At 42.4% G+C, this 15,283-nt stretch overlaps 2 protein-coding genes and 1 non-coding gene across 9 annotated transcripts in view; 2 read left to right on the forward strand and 1 right to left on the reverse strand.

Moving 5' to 3' along the window:
* Window positions 1-1,151: 1,151 nt before the first annotated feature.
* trnay-gua lies at window positions 1,152-1,237 on the forward strand. The gene is given in 2 exon segments: window positions 1,152-1,188; window positions 1,202-1,237. It is a non-coding gene; the product is annotated as a tRNA-Tyr (tRNA).
* Window positions 1,238-1,349: 112 nt separating this feature from the next.
* On the reverse strand, window positions 1,350-11,035 carry LOC110535328 (dnaJ homolog subfamily C member 5). Of its 5 annotated transcripts, none has more exons than XM_021620262.2 (7): window positions 10,571-10,707; window positions 6,579-6,684; window positions 6,390-6,433; window positions 5,800-5,922; window positions 3,739-3,952; window positions 3,454-3,628; window positions 1,350-2,068 (listed from the first exon to the last, which is right to left on the reverse strand). In XM_021620262.2, the coding sequence occupies exons 4-7, from the start codon at window positions 5,904-5,906 to the stop codon at window positions 1,980-1,982; spliced, it is 585 nt and encodes a 194-aa protein (XP_021475937.1). In that variant the 5' UTR covers window positions 5,907-5,922; window positions 6,390-6,433; window positions 6,579-6,684; window positions 10,571-10,707; the 3' UTR covers window positions 1,350-1,979. The 5 variants fall into 5 exon arrangements, with proteins under 5 accessions (XP_021475937.1, XP_036790872.1, XP_036790873.1 ...); XM_036934977.1 differs by lacking the exon at window positions 10,571-10,707 and adding an exon at window positions 10,299-10,414; XM_036934978.1 differs by lacking the exon at window positions 10,571-10,707 and adding an exon at window positions 10,299-10,414 and having other exon boundaries at window positions 6,390-6,483.
* LOC110535327 (high affinity cAMP-specific 3',5'-cyclic phosphodiesterase 7A) overlaps window positions 11,029-15,283 on the forward strand; it is a 41,540-nt gene continuing 37,285 nt past the window's right edge. For all 3 annotated transcript variants that reach the window (XM_021620256.2, XM_021620258.2, XM_021620259.2), the window contains exon 1: window positions 11,029-11,213. In XM_021620256.2, the coding sequence (XP_021475931.2) occupies window positions 11,076-11,213 (138 nt within the window). In that variant the 5' untranslated portion in view covers window positions 11,029-11,075. The remainder of the gene's footprint in view (window positions 11,214-15,283) is intronic.

A 15,283-nucleotide genomic window follows, 5' to 3' on the forward strand; every position in this document is an offset into this window, starting at 1 on the left:
CATGATTCCACTATTTGTAATCAGTGGTGTAAAGTACTTAAGAAAAAATACTTGAAAGTACTACTTGAATGCTTCGCAGGACAGGAAAATTGTCTATTTCACACACTTATCAAGAGAACATCCCTGGTCATCCCTACTGCCTCTGATCTGGCAGACTCACTAAACACATGCTTCGTTTGTAAACTACACAATTAATGTAAATGATGTCTGAGTGTTGCTAGTATGCCCCTGGCTATCTGTAAATTAAAAAAAACAAGAAAATGTGCCATCTGGTTTGCTTAATATAAGGAATTTGAAATTATTTATACTTTTCATTTTGATGGGGTAACATCTCACAGCAAGAACTAGCAAATCTGGTACAGTCCACGAGGAGGAGATGCACTGCAGTACTTAATGCAGCTGGTGGCTACACCAGATACTGACTGTTACTTTTGATTTTGACTCCCCCTTTGTTCAGGGACACATTATTCCATTTCTGTTAGTCACATGTCTGTCGAACTTGTTTAGTTTATGTCTCAGTTGTTGAATCTTGGTATGTTCATACAAATATTTACACATGTTAAGATTGCTGAAAATAAATACAGTTGACAGTGAGAGGACGTTTTTTTGTTGTTGCAGAGTTTAGTATGCATTTGCATCACTTCCAGTAAGGGACTTTTATTTTCAAAACGAACCGAAAATTCCACTATTGTGGTTAATTCTAATTGTGGCTAGCTTCACATATGTGGCACTTGCAGTCTCCGGTTCACAGAGTAACATTGTTGCTTGCTAGCTTCTATGGAAAATGTAGGCATTGACAATGGTAAATTATTGTTACAGCTAGCATACTTTTAGGATACACATGGTCATATTATCTTCGACTTGACTCATGCTAGCTAGCTAAGTGTGTCGAATGGGTTTGAAAGTCGTTGGCTAGCTAGCTACTGTAACTAGCTATGTGCATAGCTAGATAGCTCGTTTGTTTTTATACTTCATTTAAATATGTGACTGCTAAAATGAGGTCAAATAAACTATTTTGTAATTTAAAAATGTAGGCTAATAATACATTCTATTTAACCCAAATTAATGAAACTACACAACTTAGCTAGAATGCCGAGCAGAAAAGCCCCTCAATGTATAAATCGCCCACCGCGACACTTTTGCATGTATCCCCTTCGATAGCTCAGTTGGTAGAGCGGAGGACTGTAGAGGTTAAATAGCGATCCTTAGGTCGCTGGTTCAAATCCGGCTCGAAGGAGGACATTTTTTCTTACCTGATTTGTGAAACTATAACAATTGATACACACTGATGTATATCTTATCTACATGTTTGAAAACTGTCAATGTGGTTTATAAAATAGATGCCAAAGTAACATTTCAAAAAGGGCAGTCTTTATTGCTCACATGACAAAATCTCTCAATTCTTTCACAGCCACAATTTTAAATGCACAATTCTAGGGATACTTTGTATTTTGTTAAGAATAAATAACAAACAAAAACAATGCACACAAACTAACACTCATTCAGAATTTACAAAGTGTAGTCAAGGGGTGGAATGTAATTGGAACCCTTTTGGGATCTACCAGGTCAAGGAATGAATCTCATCAGATCCTGGGTTCAAATACTATTTAGGGTATTTAAATTACTTTAAAATACATTTGGAAGTAAGTAGATATGTTTTATTTGAAAAGACAAGTAGTTGAATATTGGAATGCATTTGAAAATACAGAAATAAAATGACTCAAATACACTACCATGCATTTAACCCAGGTATTGGAAAATAGTTTTTGAAACAAGTTAAATAGTAGGCTATTTATAGGAAATTATTTGAAAACTTTCAAATACTTAGTTGTAAGTGATTCAGGCCACATTATTTTTTTAAAATACTAAAATATATCGAAATAAGTATTCAAATAACAAATACTCAAATACAGGTATTTAAAGCCAGTTCTGGAATCCCTATGACATCACCAGTCCTCCGGTCTTTCTTCTTAGTTGTGTTAGGTATAGGCCCGTCGTCCGTCACCAATCAACCCGGTCCTCTCGCTTGCATTGGTTGGCTGCTGTATTATGGGGACGTCGTCAGCGTCTGGAGAGGGTAAGATCAGCTCATCAGTGCATCCGTTTACGTTGTTGCAGCATGTTGCACAGAACTAATAAAATATGTCATATCCTCCAAAATGTTCCTAAAAATAGGCCTAGGACACTATCTATAGTATAGCTGATCCTGTTGAGACTGGGGGATGTCTTGACTGTCCTGTTGTGAGGGGGTGACGGCTGCCTGTGTCAAGCCTCTTACCTCCTGCTGCCGGTTGTCCTTTTGGCACCACAGACTGGGCACACTGTCAGGCTGGCTGGCTTGAAGGGCAGTTTTACAACTTTGGTTGTAAAGTCCCCGTTAATCAGTTCAATTACCCTGGGCTATGCCTACAGTAGGAGGTCCTATTCATATTCATAAATTCTCCCAATAAATATGTTATCATAAGCAATGTGTTCTGAAGCCAAACACATGAGTAGGCCTTCTCATCATCCTCCCATGGGGGCTGAGACTTTGCAGTGAGTGCCTGAAACCAAGCCCATTGTTTCCCTTTAATCGTGAGATGGGGCTCAAAATAACTGCTATGGAAACACATTTAGAGACGTGACTCAGAGGCAGTAATTATCAGTTGTATCTGAGAACTGCAGAGACATGGGGAAAAACACACACCCCACCTCCCACAGCTAACTGGCACCAGAGCAATTTATCATATCCAAACATCTGGCACAAATATATCAAGTATATTTATTTTCATTAACTGGCTGACTTGGTGTGTTTGAGAAAACATATTTAAAGTTCATCTGTGCCATTCCACTGTCTTTGTGCCCTAGCATCAAAGTCACTTTGCAGCATCAAATGCTTTTCCATTAATAGATGAGGTAGTATTGATAAGGTAGGAGAGTGATGTAGGCAGAGCTTATTAAGGAGGTTGCTGCTGTTGTTGTTTCAATAGACGAATAATAAAACTGCGAGCTATTGGCTAATTCTGAAGCAGTGAGAGATAGTGTGTGAGGCTTGCTCATGGTAGAAGTTTCCCTTAGGCACAGATCTAGGATCAGCTTACCAACCTTAGCTTACCAACCTTAGCCATTAGGAATGTGAAATGCAACACTGATCTCAGATCATTGTCAAAGGGCAACTTCATCCTTCTCAGTGGGGCTCACCTTGTCTCTCTGTTACAAAACCCTGACCATTGTAACTGTGCTGTGTCACTTTTATCTCTAGCTACATGTACATATTACCTCAATCACCTCAACTATCTCATACCGCAGCACATTGACTTGGTACCGGTAGCCCCTTTATTGTGTTACTATTTCATTTTTTTGTGTGCTAATTTTCTTCCTTTTCAACTTTGCGGTGTTGGGAAAGGGCTCGTTTCACAGTAAAGTATACACCTGTTGTATTCGGCACGTGACAATGTTATTTAATTTGCTCACCTGTCTCCATGTCTGTGCGGATCTGCTCTTCCAGGTCTTCAGGGGACACGTAGGTGTCGGGGTCCTCCTCTCCAGGAGTTTTGGGTTTACACTTCCCACAGCAGCAGTTGAAACAGCAGCACAGGCAGCAGCAGAAGTAGCAGCCAGTTAGCACGCCGCAGACCGCAAACAGACCCTGTGTGGAGGATGGACATAGACCATTCACTATTAACACATGAACATAGACTTTCCTTTTTCACACACACATAAACACACACACACACACGCGCACACACACAAACCCACCTTTGCCCACCAACTGGAAAGCATGAAATAAGCATTGACGTTCTCCTCTCCAAACTGCTGTGCCACGTACAGACCGAGGGAACCATAGCTGTCGTAGATGTTCCTCTTGGAGGCATCTGACAGCACGGAGTGGGCATTGTTGAGCTCCTTGAATTTATCTGTGGCGTTCGGGTTCTCTGGGTTCTTGTCTGGATGATATTTCAAAGCAAGTTTTCTAAATAGTAAAAAATATTTCGAAATTGAAAAGATGATGCAATCCGAAAGGCTTAGCTAACAGAAATGTTGTTTTCATTGTTACTGTCTTGTTATTTCATGGTCTTATCTAATGCGTTCAGTAAGAGGCAGCAGTATTATCTCCCATTAGGTGGGGTTAGTAGCCTGCTCCCTCACACCCATCAACACACACACCTGCCAGGCATTGGTATATTAGTTCAATGAGCCCAAAAAAGTTGTAATAGCATGTATAGTATTACAAATCACAAATCTTACAAATCTTAAGTCAGGCTCGAGAATATGTAAATATGTAACCTACAGTATATAACTGAAACACTGAGCTAAATGCTGGTGCCCAGTACTATACATGGTGTACCAGTTTGCCATTTTGGCTTCAACTGCAGTTGTTTGTTTTTTGGCATTAGGTCCATTGGAACCCTTGGTTGACAGATACCATGAAATAAATATAACTACAGTCACTTTTACATTATACATTTTTTCTCACTGTCTTTTTTTGCTGTAAATTATAATTTCTCATCAACATTTCATGAAGCACGTCTGCTTGTTTATTTTTAATGAAGCCAAGAGGCTCTGAAAATGCTGCTATGATTACATATTCATTAACCACAAACAAGGGCTGTTCAAACGCTAACCATTTGGATGGTTCCTGAAAGTGAATTCCAATTAGAGCAATTAATTAAGAACTACTAATTGTGATGGCATCTGTATGACTCGAAGTCTGAAGTGAATTTATATTATAAGTCATTAGATTCTGACTTACTACATGTTGGAATGCCTTACTACATAATGGAAATGTATTGGTGAAATGAGAGAGAAGTCAATGTATGAACGAGGGCTTGACAGATATACTTTGACTGAAATGTAGGTTATAGGATAAAATAGTTATCTTAAACAAAATCTACATTCAAATGTAGAATTACATTACTAAATATAATTGATAATGGCTTGGGTTAAGACAATTGATTTGGATTAGGTCTAAGCATCAAAGGTTCCTTTCATACTAAGATTATTACACAATAACCATATTAAAGTTGAGTACTGAGACCAGTGACTTTTATCAGCAGCTCTCCATATTATAGGAAGTCTGTCCTGCTATTTTATTATAAGGTTGAGGTACTACTTGTTGAGTGGGTACATAGCAATTTGTCTGCTGCAATAATGCTAGGGTCATACAATTCCCAACAGGTTGTGACAAGCTTCCAAGTACACCCACGCTTGTGTGTGGGACACGTGCACACACACACACACACACACTTGATATGAACTGAGTACAACGAGGGGTACCATCTGTTCTGTAGTATTAATATTTTAGTTTTATGGAAGTCATATTGTATTCATGCAGCTGTCTGACAATCACTTGCTGTGATTCTAAAAGGTCTTGTAGCAGTCAGTCACTCTGTCTCACAAAGTTATTATTTTTCTACATCTGTGCCACATTTCCCCTGAAAAACATCCCATTAAAATGATTCCCTCTGACCTCCATAGACATTGGTTGTTACATGACGTTTGTTTGTGCATGGTTACAGATCAATGTATAACCTGCTACGATGAAGAAAAGGATCTTTGTTTACAAACCAAAATCCAACAGAATTACAGTATTTTGAGTTATATGGATGAAACGTTTTACAAGAGTCAACATGCTGAAGGGTTGTTGTCAGTGCTGTAATATGCAGTCCAGTTTCTCCGTTAAGGCATAAGGTTATATGTTACTCTACAAAGCCAATGACTCCAAGTGGTGGGTCCTCGTACATGCACAAACACACAAGGAGCAAGGATTTTGTGTGCGTGTGTGTGTTTTTGTGTGTGTGTGTGTGTGTGTGTGTGTACCTGTAGGACTTCTTGATGTCATCCGGTGTAGAAGTCTTGTCGAGGCCCAGGACTAGATAGAGGGTCTCTCCTGAGGTGGACAGGGAACGTTGCCTTTGCTCTGACATCTTTTCTCACCATTACCTGCACAACACATCAACCACAATGATTTTCATATGATACCTGATGTTGACTGTGCGGTTGTTTGGCTGATCCACTGATCTGCCAGTAATTGTATACTGTTCACACAGCATCTCTATTCATTATTGATAGAACTGTTATAAATATTAATTAAAAAACTTCCCACAGGGAATCTACAGTTCAATTGTTCCCCAAACTCTCCCTCACTATGTTTTATCTTCAACACTCTATTCGATCCAAGAGTCACTAAGTCACTACATTGTCACTGAGTCACTACATTGTCCAAATTCATCAGAGAACACCAAAATGAGAGAACCCGTCGCCTTACTGTTGAAACATGGACTAAGACCTCAAAAACCAAACAACAGAACTGAAAAGACTTAAGATACATTTTTGCCAAACACATCCACTGCATTTGTCCACAGTTATTCCTATCTCTGTCTCTGACTTTCCCGTTCCTCTCCTCATACCTGTTCCTCTGTCCAGGCCGTCAGCTCCAGTGCTCCAGTCGTCCCTGGGAGAGACAGACAGGTCAGTGGAGTCAGGTGTCTGCTCTGTGGAGGACTAGATCAGTGGATGAGATGAATAAAACATACAGGCAGATAGTCATGGGCTCACATTTCAGCAGGCCTCGCAGCCAGTGGCCTTAACATTGTTACCTGGATGCGTTGGAGTTTAAAGGGGACTCGGATGTAGGTCTACTATACTGCAGGATACTGAGGTGTTTGGGTGGAATAGATATGGTGTCAACCGGTTGATGACTGTCTGAGAGGATGGTGAAAGATAAGGTAAAATATTTAACGTAATGTTGTGCTGTTTAGTATACTATCTGTTCAGTAGGCTCGATAGGTTTCCACCATGGTTTTCACAAGAACTCTGTATTCAGTGACACAAGAGCACCACCTACTGGAACATAGAAGAAAGGTAAGAAAAAAAATGTTATCCTGCATGAATACTCTTTTTCCACAAGATGGCGATACATAAATGCAGATTTTACAGATGAACATGACCAGAGGTAAAAAAAAAAAAAGTAGCTCCATAAAGGGTTTGCAGGTGGACTCAAAGTTTACCGTAACAATATAAATAGTTTTCACCTCAGCTCAGTGTATATAAAGACTAATGATAGCAATAGTAAAAGGCAAGATGGCGCTGACAGACATGGCAGCTCTGGTTCTAGTTCACTAAGTGACTTTGCAGTATTTCGTTTTTTTGTGTGTTCTTTTTTACATTATTAGCCCAGAACGTTTGTTGTTTTACAAGCATTTCACTACATCCACAATATCATCACCTAATTATGTGTATGTGACCAATGCAATTTGATTTGATATCTAATAATTTAGATAATAATTTAGATAAGGTAAAGTTATCAGACCAGTGATTCTTTCAAGGAGTGGCATATCACAGTTGTAATTTATTGTTTATGGTGTTGAAAGTCCATAGAAAACCACAGATTGGCATGGACTGGAATCAAATTTTATTGAAGGTTAATTTCCTGATAAAAAAACAGTCATGTTTATTGTTCAAGTCTAGTCAAATTAAACGTGTGGACCTATTACATCTGAACATGTTATATAAGGAATGACACTTTTTGCCAATAGTCAGTTGCTCTTATCCAGAGGGGCCCACTGTATCATCAATTAGCGCTAGCGACTCCTCTGGTTCCCTAAAGGCTGTCACAGACAAAGGAGGAGGGGTGGGAGGTGTGAGGGGATTGCAACAAGATACTTGTAGCTGCTTGGGGAATCAGCAGGTATGCGGCTAACCTGTCCCTGGACTCCATGCTCTGTAGTCCGCGCCCCCTGGGCTTGCCGAGTGCCTGATGCAGCTGAGCATTTCTGCTTAGGGACCAATATGTGTGTGCTATAAAGGAACTGTTGGAGGAATTAATTAACAAATGTTTTCCTTTTTTCCTTTCCCACAGACAGTCACACTCACGGGAGTGTGTACACATACACACACATGCATGCACACACGCATGTAATTTTAGAGTGGTTGAGTGGTTTGTTGAAAACACTTAGTAAAAAATACCAAATAAATACCAACCTCAACTACACTTTTTGAAATGTGTATGAAAAAATGTAGTTTATTAATCACCACAGCTAGGCCCAGTCATTCTGACCCGTTAGAACGCCACCAGTCGACATCTAGTCTAATCTAATGGGTCTGGATTGGCTTGTCCTTTGCTAAGGTTAATATGGGGTTCTACTATCATGTGCCTAGTCTTCGCTGAGGGTAGTGAGGTCTGCACAACGCATCACCGGGGGCAAACTACCTGCCCTCCAGGACACCTACACCACCCGATGTCACAGGAAGGCCATAAAGATCATCAAGGACAACAACCACCCGAGCCACTGCCTGTTCACCCCGTTATCATCCAGAAGGCGAGGTCAGTACAGGTGCATCAAAGCTGGGACCGAGAGACTGAAAAACAGCTTCTATCTCAAGGCCATCAGACTGTTAGACAGCCACCACTAACATTGAGTGGCTGCTGCCAACACACTGACTCAACTCCAGCCACTTTAATAATGGGAATTGATGTAAAATATATCACTAGCCACTTTAAACAATGCTACTTAATATAATGTTTACATACCCTACATTATTAATATCATATGTCTACGTATATACTGTACTCTATATCATCTACTGCATCTTTATGTAAATCATGTCTCACTAGCCACTTTGAACTATGCCACTTTGTTTACATACTCATCTCATATGTATATACTGTACTCGACACCATCTACTGCATCTTGCCTATGCTGCTCTGTATCATCACTCATTCATATATCTTTATGTACATATTCTTTATCCCTTTACACTTGTGTGTATAAGGTAGTAGTTTTGGAATTGTTAGTTAGATTACTCGTTGGTTATTACTGCATTGTCAGAACTAGAAGCACAAGCATTTCGCTACACTCGCATTAACATCTGCTAACCATGTGTATGTGACAAATAAAATTTGATTTGATTTGATTTTGATTTGGCACACTGTTGATTCAGTTGCCTGGAAAAGACGCAGGACCTCCCAAGGAGTGTGATTGTGTGGAATTGCATTGAGAGTGCCGTAGAAGAGAGGGAGGGAGGGATGTAGTGGAGGAGAGGCCAGAGGGGTACTCATTATGCCCCTCAACTGGCATTCAGCCTGACTGTTGCCATGGTACAGCTCAGCCCTCAGTTCTCCTGCATAAGACAGAAAGAAAAGTTGAATAAGAATGTATGTAGAGGTGGTTCTTAGAACAGTGTTTTCAGGGGAGAATTCTGGAATGGAATGGTTTGTTCCTTGACTTCATGGAAAGAAGGTATTATTTAGGTCTAGCCTACTACTCACACGACCTGACAATAGAGACCTACCGGACAATAGCCACTGTCTGCAGGTAATAGGTGTTAGTAATGGATATAGGTCAGTCTGACATTGATGCAGGACAGGCGGAGTATGAGTTCTGTGCTCTCTCTCGCAGATGCATTTGTGGGAAGTTCTCCTTCCTACTGCGTCAGTTGAAATGGCGTGGAAACAATGTTGATTCAACCAGTGTGTGCCCAGTGGGTGGTTGCCAGTCTGTTTAGCTAATATTCCACTCCATTCCTTGTATTCCATGTCATGTCAGTGCTAGAGGCGTAACTAAAGACACGCTGATTCGAATGCAGGCTGTATCACAACCGGATGTGATTGGGACTACCATAGGGCAGTGCACAATTGGCCCAGCGTCGTCCGGGTTTGACTGGTGTAGGCCGTCATTGTAAATAATCGAATTGCCTAGTTAAATAAAGATCACATGTGCCAAAGTGTGCATAGCTAGCCAGGCTATCAATGAAGGTAGGGTGGTCAGTAAAGATCGATACAAGTCATTTCAGATGTAAGTAGCCTATTCTTGACTTGTATTATATTAGTCTGAGCTATCAGACACCCTATAGCTTTTATAAACAGATCATTAAAAAACATTACTTTTGTATACTGGAAGTGTATTCCACTCAATTCCACTATAGCCTCACATTGAAAACTGGAGTCCCACTTCTCAAGGAGCTACAACTGGATGACTCAGGCAGAAAAGGTAATCACATGCAATGATGTGGACTGCTCTAGGGCAAACCCCATTGTGCTGGAATACCCTTGTGGAGATCCGCGCCGTCCGTGAACGACTGCTCAAATCAGTATCAGGGGATCGCCCTGGACGTCTAGCCAATAGCGTAACTTGTTGCAAACGAAGTCAATGCCATTGTCCAATCAATATAGATGTAACATTAGTAGCCATGCTGCAATTGGATAAATTGCACAAGGGCGTTATGCGGTCGCTCGAACGGTTCCATCTCTGGCAGGTGGTGTGTTCGAGAGCAGACTAATGTTTAGGAAGATAGGTAGTTAAAGGAGATACATTTACCTTGATTCACATTTTTGCGTTTTCGGTGCACTTAATATTGTTTGCCGGACGCCGAGTTTGAGTGAGATTAACGTCGAGTTTCCCCTTGAGCCAGCCACTTTCTGTTGAAATTACACAGTGCTGCATTGAGTGAGACAGAAGTGTGGTCAATTACGGGTACTATTTATACTTACATTGTGAAGAAAGACCGAATACATATTGATAATGTTTCTTCTGGCACGTTAACTGAATTACCACCAAACCACTGTAAAGGCAACTTCTCCAATATTTACCTCGTAGGATTCCTTTCACTTCATCCACCACTGCTGTATATCGGTAGCTGTCGTGTTTTGAGGGGTCGTTCCTTTTGTTTAGATTTTGAGACATATCACGATGAATCACGTCTGAGAGGAGTTTTGGACAAAAAATGAGTACGCGTTTTTATAAAGATAAAGAAAATATAGAGGCCTCGTCTTTTGCGGGCCCAAATCTGTGTGGAATAAGGAGCGAAGGATCCGCATTAAAATAATCCGAATAGAATGGGACCAAATGAGACGAGAAACATAGACAATGTATCAATGACGGCGATTTTGTCAAGTTTAAAGTCGCCTAGAACAAGAACAAGTAGCCTACCCTACTGCTGAAGCAACAACTGATCCCCCCCACAAAGGAGGGATACCGCTCTGCAATCAACCCTATTCTTTTCCTGCATTTAATTTTCCATTCTATCAATTCATTTCTGTTTATTACATTTTTTTTATTTGAATTTTGATCTGGATCCAGCTCTGACTTTGTTCAATGGAAGTATGTTACCAGCTGCCGGTTTTGCCTCTAGACAGGCCGGTTCCTAAGCATGTCCTCAGCCGGAGAGGAGCCATCAGTTTCAGCTCCAGCTCGTCTCTCTTCGGCGCTCCTGATCCAAGACAGTTGTCTCAGGTACTACCTAATTATTGGACCTGTTTCGGTTTAAAATACACGGTTTCTGCACGCTCTATTGACACTACATAATCAAGTTGATGACAAATGTCATGTACTACCTAATAACCAGCTGTTGAATCGCTTCTTTCAGATTCATGAGTCGTATGGGAATCCTGCAGGTGGTATCAATTTGCAATGTCACCCTGAAACTGTACTACAAGAACCGTTTAATTAATCGGTTAATCAGTTAATGGAGTCACGTTCCAATTCTGCACATACAACGTGACTGTACAGTATCGTGAACATCGTCTGTATTGTTATTGTTGCAAGGCTTAGTGTTCGTTGCAACAACTGTCTCCTACCAGTTGTTACAATGTGTGCGCCAAGGAATGTGCTGCCTGTCTACTTTGTAGTGTGTTCCAATCCAGACACGTTAACAGACTCGCGTTAAAATATTGAGCCGCATTGGATAACCTATTCCTTTAGTTCTTATCCTCCAATTGCACAGTAGGCATAGTTGTGCAATGTCGCTTAGGCCTATGAGTTTCAGTATCTTTTGATGCAAACTTTGGTGCAAGGAAGCCAATAATATCTTTGTCATTATAACATCATTACAATAATATATTTTCAATTTGGTAAGTCCTGGAACTGATAACACATGACTAAAGTTATCAACTGATGATTATGCCAACTTGTATCATGTTTAGTAGTTCATAGTCATCCTACAGAATAGTTACACATTTGTTCAAGGCACTTTTGTTCAAGTCAGCCCCCTCCCCCAATTTAACTCCCATGGCATTGTAACACATTAACCAGGCAGTGAGACGTGTGTTTTGTGTTTGGGTCTCATCCCTCTTCGGTGGACAATCCATTAGTCTTTTGTCAAGCCGACTGCTTCACATAACCACCCACGTGTCTGCTTTCAAATCACACTCATTGACAGATATACAGCCCCTCTCTGTGCCCACCTTTCTCTGGCTCTCAGGACAAATGATTTTCTGTCAGGTGTTGTGGAATGTGTGCAGGGATAGATCAACCAGACAAGCTACATCCATCCATCCATCACTCCGGGCCCTTTGTGTTCCATCATCCTTGTAGAAGTGGTGTGTGTGTTAGGGTGCATTGTGGGGTAGTAGAGGGTCCGGTTGTGTGGGCTCACATTCTAGAGCACTGGTCTCTGATGGACCATGCTTCACAGACCCTCCCCACTGAAGGACCACGGCGTCCCGACCCTCTAGCATAGAATTTGTGTTACTAGAACGGGTAAAGTCCCGCTCAGTTTTCGGATGTGATGATCATTAGTTAGTTGAATATTCCAAATGGCTGCCATGTTACACCATGTAATGTTGCTTTGAACGGGGGATGTCCCTTCTGCTCATTCTATTTCTATGCCCACTGTGAGAAGACCATAGTCAGCAGGGAGTGAGATCAGATGGCCCTGTGTACAAATGCACTGTAGGGTCCATTGTGCTCCTGGGTCGTGTTTGCCCCTTGTTTCTCTGGAGTGGGCCGCAGTTCATTTGTAAAGGGTGGCTGTGTGCTGTTGGGCTTTTACGAGCTACAGGCTCTTTATAGTGTTAAGTGGGGTTACTTGAAACAATGATTTTCATCAGATTTAGGTTTCTTCATGTGAAGAGATCAGCACTACAGAGGGGAGACCTGTCCCAGTAGGGGGAGGGGAGACCTGTCCCAGTAGGGGGAGGGGAGACCTGTCCCAGTAGGGGGAGGGGAGACCTGTCCCATTAGGGGGAGGGGAGACCTGTCCCAGTAGGGGGAGGGGAGACTTGTCCCAGTAGGGGGAGGGGAGACTTGTCCCAGTAGGGGGAGGGGAGACTTGTCCCAGTAGGGGGAGGGGAGACTTGTCCCAGTAGGGGGGGAGGGGAGACTTGTCCCAGTAGGGGGGGGGGGGAGACTTGTCCCAGTAGGGGGGGGGGGGAGACTTGTCCCAGTAGGGGGGGGGACTTGTCCCAGTAGGGGGGGGGGGGGGGGGGGACTTGTCCCAGTAGGGGGGGGGGGGGGGGGGGGGGGAGATATTTGCTTTGTGGGCTTTTTCAGAACACTAAACATTTGTGTTTTTCTCCCACTGTTTGACCATAAGGGTGAGTCTTTTCCTCTGTGGTCACTGCAGTGTTTTTTTTTCTGTGTCGTTCTGGTACTGTGTGCTCGCTGCTTGGTCCTGGTGTTTGTGGAAGCAGGGACATGGGACGGGCTAGCATTACTGAGGGAGCCGGTTCAACATGTGCCCAGTTTCTGAGGCCAGTGGCTCTCTGCCAAACTCAGCTCTCACTCACATTTCCTCTTGTAAACAGACGGCGAAAGTGTAGGGTTCAAGCACAAAAACGTTTTCTTGGAGTATGCATGTGAATGGGTGGGAAATATGCTCTAGAAAAGGCGGAGCGGCTCCCATGGCCACAGCATGGGAAGAGAAGGCCTTGTTTGTGTCCGTAGGGCTTTTAGTTTGCAGCAATATTGTATCCTCTGTAGACGTGATCCATGGAATGACATTACATTTAAAGGAGAAACACCTCTAGGGGCCTATGCATGTGTACGCTGAGGTGTGAAAAGAGAAGGCTAAAGTATATTCTATGGTTCAAGGTGTTTTACTTAGAGTTGACGTCAGGATAATGTCCAAGTAGATTGGAAACGGAGTAGGCATGTCCACCCTAGGAGTCAAGTAGACATTAGTTTGACATTGGACACTATGACAAGTCCTATTGTACAGGACAAGGAGTAGAACACGGTCATTTAATCACGTGGTCTACATTACACACAGGCAAGAGATCCTCATTTGACTCCTGAGTTGGTGTTCACATCGCGAGAGCCAGGCCATTACAGGGAACAATGCAGCTGCCAGTACCATGTGCCACTGTGCCTGGAGCATTGATCGACCACTGAAATACACACCTCTTCACTGATAAGGACATAAGGACAGGCCACAGAGCCAATTGATATTTCTAATGTGTGTAACCTAGATATAAAAATCTGTTGACAGAAACACCGCGTTGCTGCGTTGGAGCAGTAAGTCACATGCTGATTTACGACAGGAAAAAGGAGAATTGGCAAATATGATCCAGCGAGGCACGCAACAGGACGACACCACCAGTTGTTTTTCTGCAGACAGAGGGGATCCCATCAAGAGTTGTTGGCTGTATTTGGGGGGGGCGTAAGGGTGCACTTTTTCGTTGTTGCGTTGGGTCGTTAACTGAAGTGATACGGTTTTGAGATGGTGACGTGTGGCTGGATTGACGTAGTTTCAGGATGTGGTAAGGAGCTGTTCAGAGCCTTGCTGCTGCTCTTTCACAGCCACACGGCTTTAACCCCCAACATGCCAAACTGACAACCTTCATGAGAATAGTCTGACTGTTCCCTGAATGGTGTACCCTCTTTAGGAGTAGCACTGTCCTTATCAAATGTCATGAGTTTTTCTTTACATGACTCAATTAAAAGGAGTATTTACTCTCCCTGGAGGTGTTTAGGACTTCAGTTCAGGACCTTATTTACAGTAGGAAACAGGAAGGATCTAAACGAACCATACAATTCTCTCTCTCGGGGCCCCTCACGTTAGCATTGTTTGTGCTACTGTGTTGAGTACAATGGGATGTGAGAATGAGGCTGCACACGTCAACACTGCAGACAGTTTGTGCTGCATGCTCACTGCTCGGGCTACAAGCCAGTCTTCCTTCCTGCTCTTTGTATTTACTCTGTGAAACATTAGCATTGGAGTGGCGGTTATGAATGACTACATTTTTACCTTGATTCACTTCACATACAACAGGTGTTTCAATACCCTGAGCCACCGCCTGGATGCCTGTGAAATTCCCCTGCAGCGAAATCTCCCCGCAACAGCCCGGTGTGGAGTGTGTCCACTCTCCCTATACCTGTGTTTGCAAGCAGATTCAAACTATTTGTGTAAGCAATGTCACACACACGTGCACACATGCAGCAACCTGCGTTGCAGTTAAGTCCAGGTTTATGGCTTCAGCACTGCCTTACTGGAATGTACCATGATGTATTAGAGCATTGCACCGCGAGGGTCCATAACTCAGGAAGAAGCTGTCACTTGATGAAGCTCTGCTGCTTTTTTAATC

The sequence above is a fragment of the Oncorhynchus mykiss genome, chromosome 11 (assembly GCF_013265735.2).
Source record: "Oncorhynchus mykiss isolate Arlee chromosome 11, USDA_OmykA_1.1, whole genome shotgun sequence".
NCBI classification, from domain to species: Eukaryota; Metazoa; Chordata; class Actinopteri; order Salmoniformes; family Salmonidae; genus Oncorhynchus; species Oncorhynchus mykiss.

What these genes read in the sequence shown, in the direction of transcription:
- LOC110535328 (XM_021620264.2), bottom strand. Translation starts at nt 5,906, where the DNA reads ATGTCAGAGCAAAGGCAACGTTCCCTGTCCACCTCAGGAGAGACCCTC. An exon ending in GACATCAAGAAGTCCTACAG is followed by an intron (nt 3,953 to 5,799) that starts GTACACACACAC and finishes TTTACTATTTAG; the next exon opens with AAAACTTGCTTTGAAATATC. An exon ending in TTTCCAGTTGGTGGGCAAAG is followed by an intron (nt 3,629 to 3,738) that starts GTGGGTTTGTGT and finishes TCCTCCACACAG; the next exon opens with GGTCTGTTTGCGGTCTGCGG.